We start from the raw sequence: 16,182 nt of genomic DNA on the forward strand, positions 1-16,182 counted from the left end.
AACAAATTGAAGATAGAAAGATCTTCCATCCTCATGGATCAGTAGGACTAGCATAGTGAAAATGGCCATCCTGCCAAAAGCAATCTACAGATTCAATGCAAATCAAAATACCAACACAATTCTTTACAGACCTTGAAAGAATAATTCTCAACTTCATATGGAAAAACAAAACACCCAGAATTGCCAAAATGATCCTGTACAACAACCAATGGTCTGGAGGTATGTCAATCCCTGATCTCAAGCTGTACTACAGAACAATAGTAATAAAAACCACATGGTACTGGAATAGAAACAGATCCATCATTCTGTTTCAAATCAATGGAATTGAATTGAAGACCCAGAAATAAACCCACACACCTATGAATACTTGATTTTTGACAAAGAAGCCAAAACAATACAATGGAAAAAAGACAGCACCTTCAACAAATGGTGCTGGTCTAACTGGATGTCTACATTTAGAAAAATGCAAATAGATCTATACTTATCACCATGCACTGAGCTAAAGTCCAAGTGGATAAAAGACCTCAACATAAAACCAGTCACACTAAATTGGTTAGAAGAAAAACTGGGGAAGAGCCTTGAACTTATTGGTACAGGACACAACTTCCTAAACAGAACACCAACAGCACAGGCTCTAAGAGCAACAATCAGAAAATGGGACCTCATGAACCTGAAAAAGGACACTGCCATCAGAACAAAACAACAGCTTCTAGACTGGGAAAGGATCTTCATCAACCCAATATCTGACAGAGGGCTGAGATCCAGAATATATAAAGAACTAAAAATGTTAAAAGGCAATAAATCAAGCAATCCAATTAAAATATGGGGTACAGAGCCAAACAGAGAATTCTCTGTAAAGGAAAACAGAAGAGAAGAAAAACTCTTAAAGAAATGCTCAACATCCTTAGTCATCTGGGAAACACAAATAGAAAGGACTCTGAGATTCCGCATTACATCCATCAGAATGGCTAAGATAAAAAACTCAAATGACAAAACATGCTGGAGAGGATGTGGAAAAAGGAGAACTCTGCTCCATTGCTGGTGGGAATGTAAACTGGTACAACCACTTTGGAAATCAATCTGGTGCTTGCTCAGACACTTAGGAATAGCGCTTCCTCAAGATCCAGATATACCACTTCTAGGCATATATCCAAAAGATTCTCAAGTATACAACAAGGACATTTGCTCAACCATGTTCGTAGCAGCTCTATTTGTAATATCCAGAACCTGAAAACAACCCAGATGTCCCTCAACTGAGGAATGGATACAGAAATTATGGTACATTTACACAATGGAATACTACTCAGCAATTAAAAACAAGAAAATCATTAAATTTGCAGGAAAATGTGGTATCTAAAAAAGATCATCCTGAGTGAGCTATCCCAGAAGCAGAAAGACACACACAGTATATACTCACTCATAAGCCTATATTTATACATTTAATATTGGATGAACATACTAAAATCTGTGTACCTAAAGAAGCTAAACAAGTGAGGATTGATCATCTTAACCAAGGTCGAAGGAGGACGTTGGGTAAGATGATCAATCCTCACTCAGAAAGACAAACAGAACAGACATTGGAAGAAGGAAAATAACAGGAAATGGGACGGGAGCCTACCATAGAGGGCCTCTGAAAGACTGCACCTAGCAGTGTATCAAAGCAGATGCTGAGGCTCATAACCAAACTTTGGGCATAGTGCAGGAAATCTTATGAAAGAAGGGGAAGATAGTAAAACCTGGAGGGGACAGGAGCTCCACAAGGAGAGCAACAGAACCAAAACCTCTGGGCCCAGGAGTCTTTTCTGAGACTGCTACTCTAACAAAGGACCATTCATGGATATAACTTTTAACTCCTGCTCAGATGTAGCCTATGGCAGCTCAATGTCCAAGTTGGTTCCCTATTAAGAGGAATAGGGACTGTCTCTGAGATGAACTCAGTGGCTGGCTCTTTGATCACCTCCCTCTGAGGGGGCAGCAGCCTTGTCAGGCCACAGAGGAAGACAATGCAGTCAGTCCTGTTGAGACCTGATAGGTTAGGGTATGCTGGAAAGGGAGGAGGACGTCCCCTATCAGTGGACTGGGGGAGGGGCGTGGGAGGAGGTGAGGGAGTGAGGGTGGGATTGTGACGGAATGAAGGAGAGGACTACAGATGGGATACAAAGTGAATAAACTGTAATTAGTTTAAAAAATAAAAATTAAAAATTAATTTAAAAAAAGAGTCTGACCTTTACTTAATTTCCTGTAATTCTTTCTGTAGGGTTGAGGCCTCATGAACCTTTTCTCCTCCAGTTTTGCATATTCATTGGTGTCATCCTTGTTCAACTCATATATCATTTGCCATGTATTCAGACTTTAGCTGTATAGCTTCTGTATAGCTCATAGCAAAGTACCTGATTCTCTTGGTCTTACAATTTTTCCATGCTTTATTTTACAATGTTCCCTAAGCCTTCGGTGTGGGAGTGTTTGGTGGATATATCCACTGGAACAGCACAATCCCAAACAACAGTCTATCAATATTTATTTTTATACCCACATACAAGTGTAATTTTCTACACTCTCCTCAAGAAAACCTCTTCACAGCAGATAGAGAACACCACAGTCAACCAAACCATCAAAATGAAGATCTGCGGAGCCATAGTTTTTAAAGGCTTGATTCCACTTTTTGTTTAGTTAGTTGTTCCCTTTTGGTTTTACTGTTTACTGGGCACCGTGTCTTACATCCGATTTCCTCTGAAAGAGTTTTCAAATTTGCCCATTCTGTAGATGGCTCTGACACTTCTAGCTTCCATATTGCTCCTTTCCTGGAAAATCACTTCTTTGTTCTTGGGAGGTTAATCTTCACTTTTCCCATGGGAGAGCAGAGTAAAATTTTCATGGTAAGAAAATATTTATGAGTCACAACACACACTCTTTCCTAGTATACGTGAATAAAGGACGAATGTAAGAGCACAGCTCTAAACGATAACGGATTAAATGATCTTGTAGAAATAAACTTCAACATGTCCATTCTAGTCCTTAAATCCTTTTTGTGCTGGTTCATGGTATTGGTTTTTGGTAAGAAAAATGAATTTTGGCCACAGAGTAGTAATGCACCATAAGTATTTTGATTAAATTGTTAAGGAATACGGTTTTCTCTAGAAGCAGCTAATAATATTAATATTAGTGGTGTCAAGAGATAAGAAACATTATTGGATGTACTCTGTTAATTTGGAGAAAATAATTAGTGTTTCTAAAAATAACATGCTAGCATTGTGTTAACTAATTGAGAGAATCCAGGAATAAAAGGTTGTTGTCATTATTAAGCTTATGTGAAGGAACGATTACACAGTAGAGTTCTGTTTGTTTATATATTTATTTTGGGTTTTCGAGATACAGTTTCTTTGTGTAGCATTGGCTGTCCTGACCAATGCTTTGTGGACCAGCTGGCCTCAAACTCAGAGAGATCCACCTGCTTCTGTCTCCTCAAGGGCTGGGATTACAGGCATGTGTCACTATGCCCTGCAGTCACAGTATACATCTGTGATGACAGAGCATTAGTTACAGTACTTACCATAAAGCCACAAGGAAACAGTGACTATGAGTATAAACAGGAGTCTTTGTGCACTTTCATGGGACTGTATGATCCAGGCATTACAGAAAATGGTACAGAAGTTGTTCTAATATTGAAAAACTAAAGCATCCTTATGACCCAGAAATTCCATGCCTGAAATGAAGAAATTGAAGTCAGTGCCTTAAACAAATATCAGAACTGCATTCTTACTCTAGCATTACTCACAATATTGTATGAAAACCATATGTACAAACAAGATTAATATTTAATAAAAGAGGATGAGATTATTTGTGACAAGATAAATAAACTTTTAGAAGAGATTTTATTAATCCAATCAAAAATGCAAAAAGATGTTCTGTATCATTTGTAGCTGGAATATAAAAAATAGAAATCATAAAACCAGATAGTAAAATACTTACCACTCTCTCTGAGATTTTTTAAAACTGGGAAACTTTTTGTCAGAGACAATTTAATGATGTGAGATGAAAAATTTGAAATAATCCCTGAAGTTCTAATGTTCAACATTATAATACTCTATTTTTGACTTGAAATAAAATTATAAAGTAGATTTTTAGTGTCCTCACTATCCCCGTTCCTCCTCATAATGCATGTGTGTGAGGTGATGATTGTACAGCGTATCTGTATAAAAACACTGCTTTTATGCCTTGAATAGCTTCACTATTAATTTTTAAGTGAATGTTTAAGAATTAAAAGTGACATATAATGGCATCAGGTCTGATATTAGTGGTAGGTTATCATGGGATTAAGCAACCACTTTCTGACTGAACTTACTTTCTTTCCACAAGATGAAACACATACTTAGATTGATTACTGGGGCCACAACATTATGTCTAGCCGCTCAGAGTCATGTGAAAGAACCTATTAGTAATTGCTCTGCTAAGTGGACACTAAACTATGTACTAATGATTCACAGATTACTGCATCTTTCAACCCTCATGAGAAAAACTTGTGTTTGTAGTATGTGACAATTAACCCAAAGAGCCAGAAGTAGTCAATGTAGAGAGAACTAGAAATCATTGCCTACTCGGCCCTCAAATGGACATCTGTCTTCTCCTCTCAAGGCTCAGGAATCATGAAATAGGTGGCAAAAAGATTATAAAAGGCAGAGACATTGGGTGAATACAAGTAAACAGTGTCCCTTGGGTACATCAAGGCAGATGCATACAGGAACTTTCAATAGTTGTGACGGCAGGAGCAAGCTCAGTGTGCAAGAGCCAGACTGAATCCCAGCATAGAGAGGGGAGGTGATCATTAGTTTCCATCCATAGCAGAGGAGAGAGTAACTATTATTAGCTGTTTGGTGAGAGCGAATCTTTTTCTTTGAGTGGGATGCCATATTCTAGGTGAAAGACACAAGTCTGTGGTAAGCACAAATTGCAATTAATGTATGAAAACTAACAGACAGACAGACAAAAAGAGGACACAAAGTTGAATGGAAAGGAAAGGAGAGTGGCTCTGGGAAGGGAATGTGTGTAAATATGGTCAATAATGAAAAGGAATTAAAATCTATAAAGCTGTTCTTAAGTAACACCTACTGCATGTAAATTATACCTTAGTTAAAGATGTTCTTCATGTTTAAAAATATTTTAATCACATAAATTATACAACATAGTGGATTTCATGTTATCATTTTCATGACTCATGTCATGCGCTTTAACCAAATTTGACCCCACCAAACTTTTACTGCTTCCTGTGGACACTCCCAGTAACCCTCACCTTATAGCTCATCCCAGGTTATTAGAGCTAGCGTCTTATACCTAGAAACGAGTTCTATCCAGGAATCCCAGTGGTCACAGATCACAGAAGCATTACCAGGTAACCCACAGCCAGCACATGCTCCTAAGTTCCAGAAAAGGCAACCGAAAGCAGGAAATGGAAGACCAACAGAACATAGACAGACAAGATACCAACACCTAGAGTTATAATCATCCCAAACCCGGATGCCTAGCTGCCAGTGTAAAAACAACATCAATAATAATCAGGACAATTTGTCTCCACTAAGGCTCAGCAACTCTACTGTAGAATATCCTGGACATTCAATATAGCTGAAACATAAATCAAGGGTTTCAAAATAGCTGCTATGAATATGCTCAAAGATGATATGAATAAATTCATCAAGGAAATCTATGAAAACATGAACAAACAGTTGAATGAAATGAAGAACACAGCTCAGGACACACAAATGTAAATGGCATAACTAAAGAAAACCCAAACTTCTGAAGAACTGGAAATGAAAAATTTAGAAACTCAAACAGGAACCTCAGAGAAGCTGCATATAGATATTACAAGACATGAAAGAGAGAATCTTAGACACTGAAGACAACATAGAAGAAATTACTTCAGTTAAGAAATTGTTTTTTTTTATTTTTTTTTATCAGTTACATTTTATTAACTCTGTATCCCAGCCGTGTCCCAATCCCTCATTCCCTCCCAGTCCCTCCCTCCCTCCCTCATCTCCACCGTGCCCCTTTCCAAGTCCACTGATGGGGGGACCTCCTCCCCATTCATCTGATCCTGTTTTATCAGGTATCTTCAGGACTGGCTGCAAAGCCCTCCTCTGTGGCCTAACAGGACTGCTCCTCCCTTCGGGGGTGGGGAGACCAAAGAGCCAGTCATTGAGTTCCTGTTAGAAATAGTCCCTGTTCCCCTCACTTTGGGAAACCAATTGGTTACTGAGCTACCACAGGCTACATCTGAGTGGAGGTTCTAGGTTATATCCATACATGGTCCTTGGTTGAATGTCAGTCTCAGAAAAGACCCTGTGCCCAGATATATTTGGTCCTTGTGGAGCTCCTATCCTTTCCCCATCAGACTAACTCCCCTTCTTTCTTATGATTCCCTGTACTCTGCCAAAGGTTTGGTCATGAGTCTTTGCTTTGAAAACACTGCTAGTTAGAGTCTTTCAGATGCGCTCAGTAGACTCCTGTCATACGTTCAATGCACATCCCATCTGTCTTTCTAAACAAAGCAGTTAAGAAATTGTTAAATCTAAAAAATAATCCAGCCATTTTGAAAACATTCATGAAATTTGTGATACATTGGAAAGACCAAATCTATGATAAATAAGGTTAAAAATTATTATAAATTATAAAAATCTTTTTTATAATTAAATATTTTAAAAATATTTAATTTTATGTTATTTTAATATTCTACTTAGTATTTTCTATGTGGTAAAATAGTGCTAATCACTATTTAATAAAATTAGAAACAAGTATATTGTTTTCTTTCATTTATAATTATTTCACATACCCTACCTTTCTTGAAAATATTTTTCACTTTTAAAGGATTTCAGTGTTTTAAATATTTTTATAATTTTTCTGTCATTTTCAGTACAGTTTGAATAAAATCAATCTACTTTTTAAATTGAGAAAGTGTTTTTCAGTCTTCAAAAAAATACTTTTTGAACACTTCTGTATTTTTATACAAATTATTTTAGCTGAATGATGGAAACTGATTGATATTAGAAATATCAAAATACAATAAATTAGATGTCCTGAAAAGCTATAAAACAGGTCCAATGTTCAAAAAACTTAATGACCATAATTCAATTTACTCTAGCTATGCATCACTAAGGATTCAGTTTAATATTTTTATCCAAACCAGACAAAAGATAAGTTTATTAACAGTAATAATACAGGACAGTGACATTGTATTTGATGATCATATCTCTTTAGTCATCATAGCTTCTTATTCATCTCAAATTCTCAGCTTTACTAAGTCTTATAATACTGAGATATCTTTATGTCATACTAATATATTCTCATAGATCATATGTATAAAAGTAGATGTTACATTACTCATAGTTAGTGAAAATTATCCTCAGGCCACCCCTAAAAATTTAGAATACACCTTTGTAAGCACATATATTTTTCCATTTATAATTAATTTTTGGGTAGAAAACTAGTTAAACATTAGTAATGATTTGAGGAAAGGAAGGAAAGTACACATTACAAGGTAATTTTCTAAAGGAAAATGGCATAGATTTCTAATATATTAACAATCACAATGTTTTATACCTTATCTTTATTTTATACCTAGTTTAATTCATTTTCCAAAACCTGTTGGCATTTTGGCAGTTCCTACTGAAACTTTGTTTAGCTTTGTTAGCCTTTAAATCCCCAAGGCTATTTTTATACTGCATCACAAATTAGCTGTGTATTTCATATTTTAAAAGGGCTCTCTGTGACAAGAAAAATTAGCAAAGTTGGGACAATCAGGTATTGTTGATTTCATTCCAAGAAGGAGATCATTGCTGTGTGAGAGTATTGGTACACTGTTAGGTAAAGGTTTCTATTATTCTTCAATTTTACAAAAAATAAAAAGGAATGCAAACATATATCTGATATAATTCTTCAGGTGTTACTCTTACTGTCTTGAATTCAAAGACATAGCAAAAATAATACTTTGTGTGGATGGTGAATTAAAGTGGATTCTCAAAAATTTATTTTTTCTGATATTTAGAATTGTCATATTAGGAATAAATACTGTTCAATAAAATATGAAATGTATTGATGTTTATTTTTGTTATATTTTTATATTTAGCAACTGGAACAAGTGATCAATAGTCAATACAGAAATGGTACACTGAGAAATACAAAGAAAATATTTCCTAGGATCCTGGTTTTGTAAAACACTAGTTTTCCTTTTCTACAAGTGATGCTTATGAACACTGATCTAGGGCTTTAGGACCAGGCTGAAGATGAACCTATACAATTTTCAATTTTGTAATCTTAGATTTATGTAGTTATCAGACTCAAAAATTTCATTATGAAAATAGGAAAAGACAATCTATCATGTATTACTTCTTAGAACTTAGAATACATTGTGTTTTTGTACATTTATACAGAATATATTGATCAGATCCATCCATCACTATGTCTCTCTAGCTCCTTTTAATGCCTTTTCCCCTGTCTTTCTCCAAAGTATGTATCTATCCATATGTACATGAGTGTGCAACCATCCACTGTACACATTTTGAGCTTTGATTTTGCTTGGGATACAATGTGTATGTATCTATCAATGTATTTTAGAGTGAACATTCATGTGCAACTGTATGTGTGTTTGTGTGAGTGATACAATGCACTTTTATAATTGTCAGTTTAACAATATATGGAAATCTGTGTCATTATTAACTCTATTAGTATAAGTTTAAAAGAGAGATAGATGATAAATGAATGATAGAGCTACAGAAGATCTTTTGATACTTAAAATATTTGAACAAAATTTCCAGGTTGAGAGAGTTGTTCCTTTATTACTTATCTCTTTCAATCTGTCTTTCTTTTCAGCTGTAGGTAATACAGACTTGTCTCTAACTCTAGATCTCACTTTTAATGATATTATTTTTAAAGCCAATGTATTGTGTAACTAAAACTATGTAAAACATTTTAAATAATCAGATTTAAATATTCTTATGTAATTTTGAGTCTTTGGTTGTTTGATATTCAAATTGCATTTCTCTCACAACCTATTTGTAGCAATACAAACATCATAACATATATATATATATATATATATTCATTGCACAATATCATGATGCTATATAAACTGCACAATGAAAAGATAAATCTTCAGGATAGTATCAGTTCACCATTATTCAGTTGGCCAAAAGTTCTGTATTTATGCCTGGTTAATGACTACATCTTCTGTAAAGAAAAATAAAATGTTCTCAGGAAAATACTGGTTTCCCAAATTCTCAAGGCATATTTATCTCTAAAAAGGAAATATCAACTAATACATAGTTTATTAGTTTTGATCAATAAATATACATGAGGCAATTATGATATAATTAATATATGTATTATTCCTCTTTGCTATCAATCTTTATTCAGTCCCTTGTAAAATATATCCATGAAGACCTCAATACCTTCAGCAAATTGTTTTCTTTGTTAAGAAAACAAATAATCTTTTTCAGGGAAATGAGGAATAAACCCAGAGCAATTACGTCTTTTATCTCACATGAGAGTCAAGCTGAAGCTCTAGAGTAAAGCTGGCAAGAAGTTGGCTTTAAGAGAAAGATGTTGACATTTATGAAATACAAAAGCAAAAGGACAGAGGTGGTAATTTATGCATGGAGAGAGATGAGAAAATACACTGTGTCTAACCATCTTTCTAGAAGGAGAATAACTATGATCTCGTCAGAAGAGATTCAAAGAATTGTTTTATTTGTTAATGTTGTATAGGGACTGGTGATGGAGACAGAAAACAGGACAGTTGTCACAGAATTCATTCTCATAGGACTGACTCAGTCACATGACATTCAGCGCTTGGTCTTTGCTCTGAGCTTAATTTTCTACATCATCATCTTGCCTGGAAATATCCTCATCATCCTCACCATAAGGTCAGACCCTGGACTCAGTGCCCCACTTTATTTCTTCCTGGGAAATTTGGCCTTCCTGGATGCCTCCTACTCCTTCATTGTAGCTCCCAGGATGTTGGTAGACTTCTTTTCTGAGGAGAAGATAATCTCCTACAAAGCCTGCATCACTCAGCTATTTTTCTTGCACTTCCTTGGAGGTGGTGAAGGGTTACTTCTGGTCGTGATGGCTTTTGACCGCTACATTGCCATTTGCAAGCCTTTACACTATTCCACTGTCATGAGCCCTAGAGCCTGCTATGTGATGCTGTTGGCTCTCTGGTTTGGAGGTTTTGTTCACTCCATTATTCAGGTTGTCCTCATCCTTCACTTGCCCTTCTGTGGTCCAAACCATCTAGATAACTTCTTCTGTGATGTCCCACAGGTCATCAAGCTAGCCTGCACAGACACCTTTGTGATTGAGCTACTAATGGTCTTCAATAGTGGCCTGCTTACTCTCCTGTGCTTCTTAGGGCTCCTGACTTCCTATGCAGTTATCTTATGTCATGTCCACAATTCATCTTCTGAAGGAAAAAACAAAGCCATATCCACGTGCACCACTCATGTTATAATTATATTTCTTATGTTTGGACCTGCAATTTTTATCTATACACGTCCATTCAAAACCTTATCAGCTGACAAAGTGGTTTCTTTCTTCCACACAGTAATATTTCCCTTGATGAATCCTGTGATTTATACCCTTCGAAACCAGGAAGTAAAAACTTCCATGAAAAAGTTAATCATTCGCCATATGATTTGTTAATTCGTTTTTAAATGAGTAATCAAGGTGATAATTTGTGTGGCACTTATTGTTGTAAAACCGATGCTGTTCTTGTGTAACTCTTTTCTCAGGTAGTACATAGCAATTTGACAGAGTTACATAGAAGGAGGGAATAAACTTTTTATATTTTGAAGGTTGAAAAAAAGATTAACAGTTGTTGAAGTATATTGGATGAATTTGACAAGTGTAAGGACCGAAATGTATAAGACTGTAGAGTAAAAGTCTCTAAAGGGCCTTGTGCTTTAAGTCAACTTGACACAGGCTAGAGTAGTCTGAAAGGAGGGAAATGCAATTGAGGAATTCCCCATAAGGTCTGGCAGTAGGACATTTTCTTAATTGTTGATTGATATGAGAGGTCCCAACACATTGTGCCTTTTCTTGGCCCTGTGGTTCTGGGTTCTATAAAAAAATCAGGCCAAGGGAGCCAAAAAGCAACACCCTTACATGGGATCTGCATCAGCTCTTGCCTCCATATTCCTGACCTGTTCGAGATCCTACTCTGACTTCATTGATTGATAGATTAAGATACGGAAATATAAGCAAAATGAACCCTCCCTGCCCCAACTTGCTTTTAGTCATGATATTTCATCATAGCATTAGTACCCCAATTAGAACAGGATTTAGGCTGAAACAGTTTCACTAGCCTCTAAATGTAGTCATAACATCTTAGTGTTTTAAGCCCGAGCACAACTAATCCACAGTTCTATCCATTGTGTGATCATGACCATAAGATTCTATAGATAGACCAATTCATTATGATTTGTGAACTAATAGGTTAGAAAATATCAACAGCCAAATGGCAGATGGTTTTCTGCTGCGTTGTTGAGGTCCTCACTTGTTCTCAACATCAACTGGGATAAAACAAAAACAAGTGGTTGACTTTTTTTCCCTCTTCTGACTCTCAAATTGAGACATATCTTCTTTTGATCCTTTGCCTTTCTCATCATCTAGACCATGGGAAAAGTGTCTTATTTTCAGCATCCAATTGTATTACAAGATGGATCTCACTGTGGTTGTTTTTAAAACCATTTCGTTCTCTCACAGTAAGACTTGCTAATGTACTTTCATGAGTTATCCACATTATTTACCTTCAGTGTTATCATCAGTGCTCTCAATGCAATGGTGTTTTTCCAGATAATTCAGCTGATTTCTGTAGTTAGTACTATTTTTTAAATTAAGATTTATTTTATATATATATATATATTTTATTTTATATTTTTAAGTGTTTTGTCTTCATGTATGCCTGTGTGCTATACTTTTGCCTATTACCCACTGAATTCAGAAGAGGTTGTTGGATTGCTTAGAATTGCAGTGAAAGTTGGTGTGAGCTACCAAGTGGGTTTTCAGAATAGAACCCAGGTCCTCTGCAAGAAGAGCAAAGTCTCTTAACCACCAAGATATCACTGTGGCTCCTAGTCATCATTTTTTATCCATATCAGTACCTGCCCTGCTATTTGGACTTAGTACAGCTCTTGATTTCACTTTTCATGTGGTTTAGTCTCTCCTCAGTACTTGTGAAAATATTCATCTACAGGGCCACTCACAAAAGACACTGCCTGTTTATGCTCTCCTCTTGTGTGTCTGTACAGGGAGCATTTATCATTTCTCATAGTTTGCTTTCATGCAACTTTCTTACAAGTTAATAACTATCTCTGTCTACTTCAATTACAAGAGTATACAAAAATTTTGGATGTTTTTATGGTACTTATATTGATATTACATCACTTTAAATGTTTATTTTTGATAAAGACTGAGATAAATGAGACTGTATAGGCTAGCTAAATTTTTAATTTATATTTGAGATTGTATTTGAATTATAATTATCCCTTCCCTTTCCCTCCTCCAAACCCTCCTGTAATCCCTTCACCACTCTCCTTTAAATTCCATTGTGTAGATGTACTACAATTTCTGTATCCATTCTTTGGCTGAGGGACATATATGTTGTTTCCAGATACTGGCTATTATGAATAAAGCTTCTATGAACATACTTGAGCAAATGTCCTTGTTGTATGGTTGAGTATCTTTCAGATATATACCCAGGAGTGGTATAGCTGGGTGCTGAGATAGCACTATTCCTTTTTTTAATATTAATTTTTATTTAAAATATTAACCACAGGTTATTTACTTTGTATCCCAGCCATAGCCCCTTCCCTCGTTTCCTTCTAATCCCACCCTCCCTCCTTCATTTCTTCTTTGTCCCTTTCCAAGACCACAGCTAGGGGAGGTCCTCCTCCCCTCCCATCTGTCCCTAGCTTATCAGGTATCTTCAGGACTGGCTGCAATATCCTCCTCTGTGGCTAAGCAAGGCTGTTCCTCCCTCAGAGCCAGTCATTGAGTTCATGTCAGAAATAGTTCCTGTTCCCCTTACTAGGGAAACCCTCTTGGATACTGAGCTACCATAGGCTACATCTGAGCAGGGTTTCTGGTTATATCCATGCATGGTCCTTGGTTGGAGAATCAGTCTCATAGAGGACCCCTGTGGCCTGATATATTTTGTCCTTGTGGAGCTCCTGTCCTCTCCTGGTCATACTAACTCCCCCTTTTATCATATGATTCCCTGCATTCTACCAAAGGTTTGGTTATGAGTCTCAACATCTTCTTTGATACACTGATAGGTAAAATCTTTCAGATGTCCTCTGTGGTAGGCTCCTGTTCTGTTTCTTGTTTTCTCCTACTTCCCATGTCCATCCCATTTGTCTTTCTAAGTGAGGATTGATCATCTTACCCCGGGTCCTCTTTCTTGTTTATCTTCTTCAGGTGCACATATTTCAGTATATTTATTCTATCTTATAAGACTATATAATTGAGTATAAACCATGTGTGTCTTTCTGCTCCTAGGGTGCCTCACTCAGGATGATCTTTTCTAGATCCTACCATTTGCCTGCAAATTTCATTATTTCCTTGTTTTTTTATTGCTGAATAATATTCCATTGTGTAAATGTACCATAAGTTCTATATCCATTCCTCAGTTGAGGGACATCTGGGTTGTTTCTAGGTTCTGGATATTAGAAATACAGCTCATATGAACATGGTTGAGGAAATGTTGTTGTATACTTGAGCATCTTTTGGATATATGCCTAGAAGTGGTATAGCTTGATCTTGAGGTAGCACTATTCCTAATTGTCTGAGAAAGTGTCAGATTGATTTCCAAAATGGTTGTATAAGTTTACATTCCCACCAGCAATGAAGGAGGGTTCCCCTTTCTCCACATCCTCTCCAACATGTTTTGTCATTTGAGATTTTTTTTACATGAATAGGAAGTATTTTAATCATATAATTTCCTTCCATTACGTTCTGTGTCCCCTCCTCATCCTCCTCCCACTGATTGCATTCCTCTTCCCATCTAGTCTCTCTTCTTTCACATCTGTGTGTGTGTCTGTGTGTGCATGCGAGCACACATGTGTGCATGAAAAACAGTGTGCTTAATTAGGTTAGCTTACAGAATCATAGGTGAGACATGATTTATAGGAACATGAGCGACCAACCAGTGGCTATGTGACTGGAGAAAATGTCTCTCTGCTGATCCAGCGATCATTAACTGTAAATAGATCCTCTATAAACAGGCCCCGCCCCTGTCTGTGACAGAATGTTGACAGGTCCAATTTTATGCCGGGCTCGTGCAGGTAATCACAGCTGCTGAGAGTTCAGAAGTGTGACAGCCAGATCCTCCCCTTGGGCAGAACTGCACAAGGCTGGAGGAAGGGACAGAGTGCTGTGCAGTCATTTGAGATTTTGATGGATGTAATGTGGAATCTCAGAGTCCTTTTGATTTGTGTTTCCCAGATGACTAAGGATGTTGAGCATTTCTTTGTTTTTCTGCCATCCAATATTCATCTGTTGAGAATTCTCTGTTTAACTTTATACCCCATTTTTAAATTGGATTACTTTGTTCATTGGTGTTTAACTTTTTGAGTTTTTTATATATTCTGGATATTAACCCTCTTTCAGATGTATGGTTGGTAAAGATCTTTACCCAGTCTAGGCTGTCATTTTGTTCTGTTGACAGTGTCCTTTCCTTTGCAAAAGCTTTTCAGTTTCATGAGGTCCCATTTATTGATTGTTGGTCTTAGAGCCTGTGCTGTTGGTGTTCTGTTTAGGAAATTATGTCCTGTACCAATGAGTTCAAGGCTCTTCCCCACTTTTTCTTCTAACAGATTTAGTGTGTCTGGTTTTATGTTGAGGTCTTTAATACACTTGGACTTTACTTTATTGCAGGGTGATAAATATGGATCTAATTGCCTTTTTCTTTTTACAGGCAGACATCAAGTTAGACCAGCACCATTTGTTGAAGATGCTATATTTTTTTCATTGTATTATTTTGCCATCTTTGTCAAAAGTCAATTATCCATAGGTGTGTGGTTTATTTCTGAATCTTTGATTTGATTCCATTTATTTTCAGGCAAATGGATGGAACTAGAAAAGATCATCCTGAGTGAAGTAACCCAGAAGCAGAAAGACACACATAGTATATACTCACTTATAAGTGGATATTAGTCATATAGTGTAGGATAAATGTACTAAAATCTATAGTCCTAAAGAAATTAAACAACAAGGAGGACCCAAAGGAAAAGGCTTAATCATCATTCAGACTGGCAAACAGGATAGACATAGTAAGTAGGAGAAGACAGGGAACAGGATAGGAGCCTTTCACAGAGGGCCACTGAAAGACTCTACCCACCCATGTATCAAAGCAGATGCTGAGACTCATAGCCAAACTTTGGGCAGAGTGTAGGTAATCTTATAGAAGAAGGGGGTGATGGAAAGACCTACAGGAAACAAGAGCTAAACAAGAAGATCAACAATGCCAAAAAATCTGGGCCCAGGGGGGCCTGCAGAGACTGATGAATCAGCCCAGGACCATGCATGGAGAGGACCTAGACCTTTTGCTCAAATGTAGCCCATGGGCAGCTCAGTCTCCGTGAAGGTTCCCTAGTAAGGGGAGCAGGTGCAGTCACTAGCATAAATGTGGTTGCCTGGTCTTTGTTCATTTCTCCCTTGTGAGGTGAAAGAGGATACAGACAGTCCTGATGAGACCTGATTGGCTAGGGTCAAATAGTAGGGAAGGAGGACCTCCCCTATAAGTGGACTAAGGGAAGGACATAGAGGAAGAAGAAGAAGGGAAGGTGGGACTTGGAGGATATGAGAAAGGGGGCTACAGCCAGGATACAAAGTAACTAAATTGTAAGTAATAATAATAATAATAATAATAATAATAGTGAAAAAATTTAAAAAATTTGTAAGTATACAGAAAAATCCTGTTCATTATCCCTAACAATTAGGAAAATTTAAATTAAATCAACATTGAGATCTCAGAATGGCAAAAAATAAGAAACAACCAACAAATGCTAGAGGGGAAGAGGGAAAAGGAAAACCTCATTCACTGTTGGAGAGATTGCAAACATATGCTTTTACTATGGAAAAGAGTGTGGAAAAATTTTTAAAAGATAAAAGCCTAACAATGCAGCCACTTCTGATGAG

General features: G+C 36.7%; 1 protein-coding gene across 1 annotated transcript; it reads left to right on the forward strand.

Moving 5' to 3' along the window:
* The first annotated feature begins 9,739 nt into the window (after nucleotides 1-9,739).
* Nucleotides 9,740-10,779, forward strand: LOC110540638 (olfactory receptor 4N2-like). Its single transcript, XM_021627389.2, has one exon. It carries the CDS (start codon nucleotides 9,760-9,762, stop codon nucleotides 10,684-10,686), a length of 927 nt encoding a protein of 308 aa, XP_021483064.1. The 5' UTR covers nucleotides 9,740-9,759; the 3' UTR covers nucleotides 10,687-10,779.
* The last annotated feature ends 5,403 nt before the right edge of the window (nucleotides 10,780-16,182 follow it).

Source organism: Meriones unguiculatus, chromosome 9, assembly GCF_030254825.1.
Source record: "Meriones unguiculatus strain TT.TT164.6M chromosome 9, Bangor_MerUng_6.1, whole genome shotgun sequence".
Classification (NCBI taxonomy): Eukaryota; Metazoa; Chordata; class Mammalia; order Rodentia; family Muridae; genus Meriones; species Meriones unguiculatus.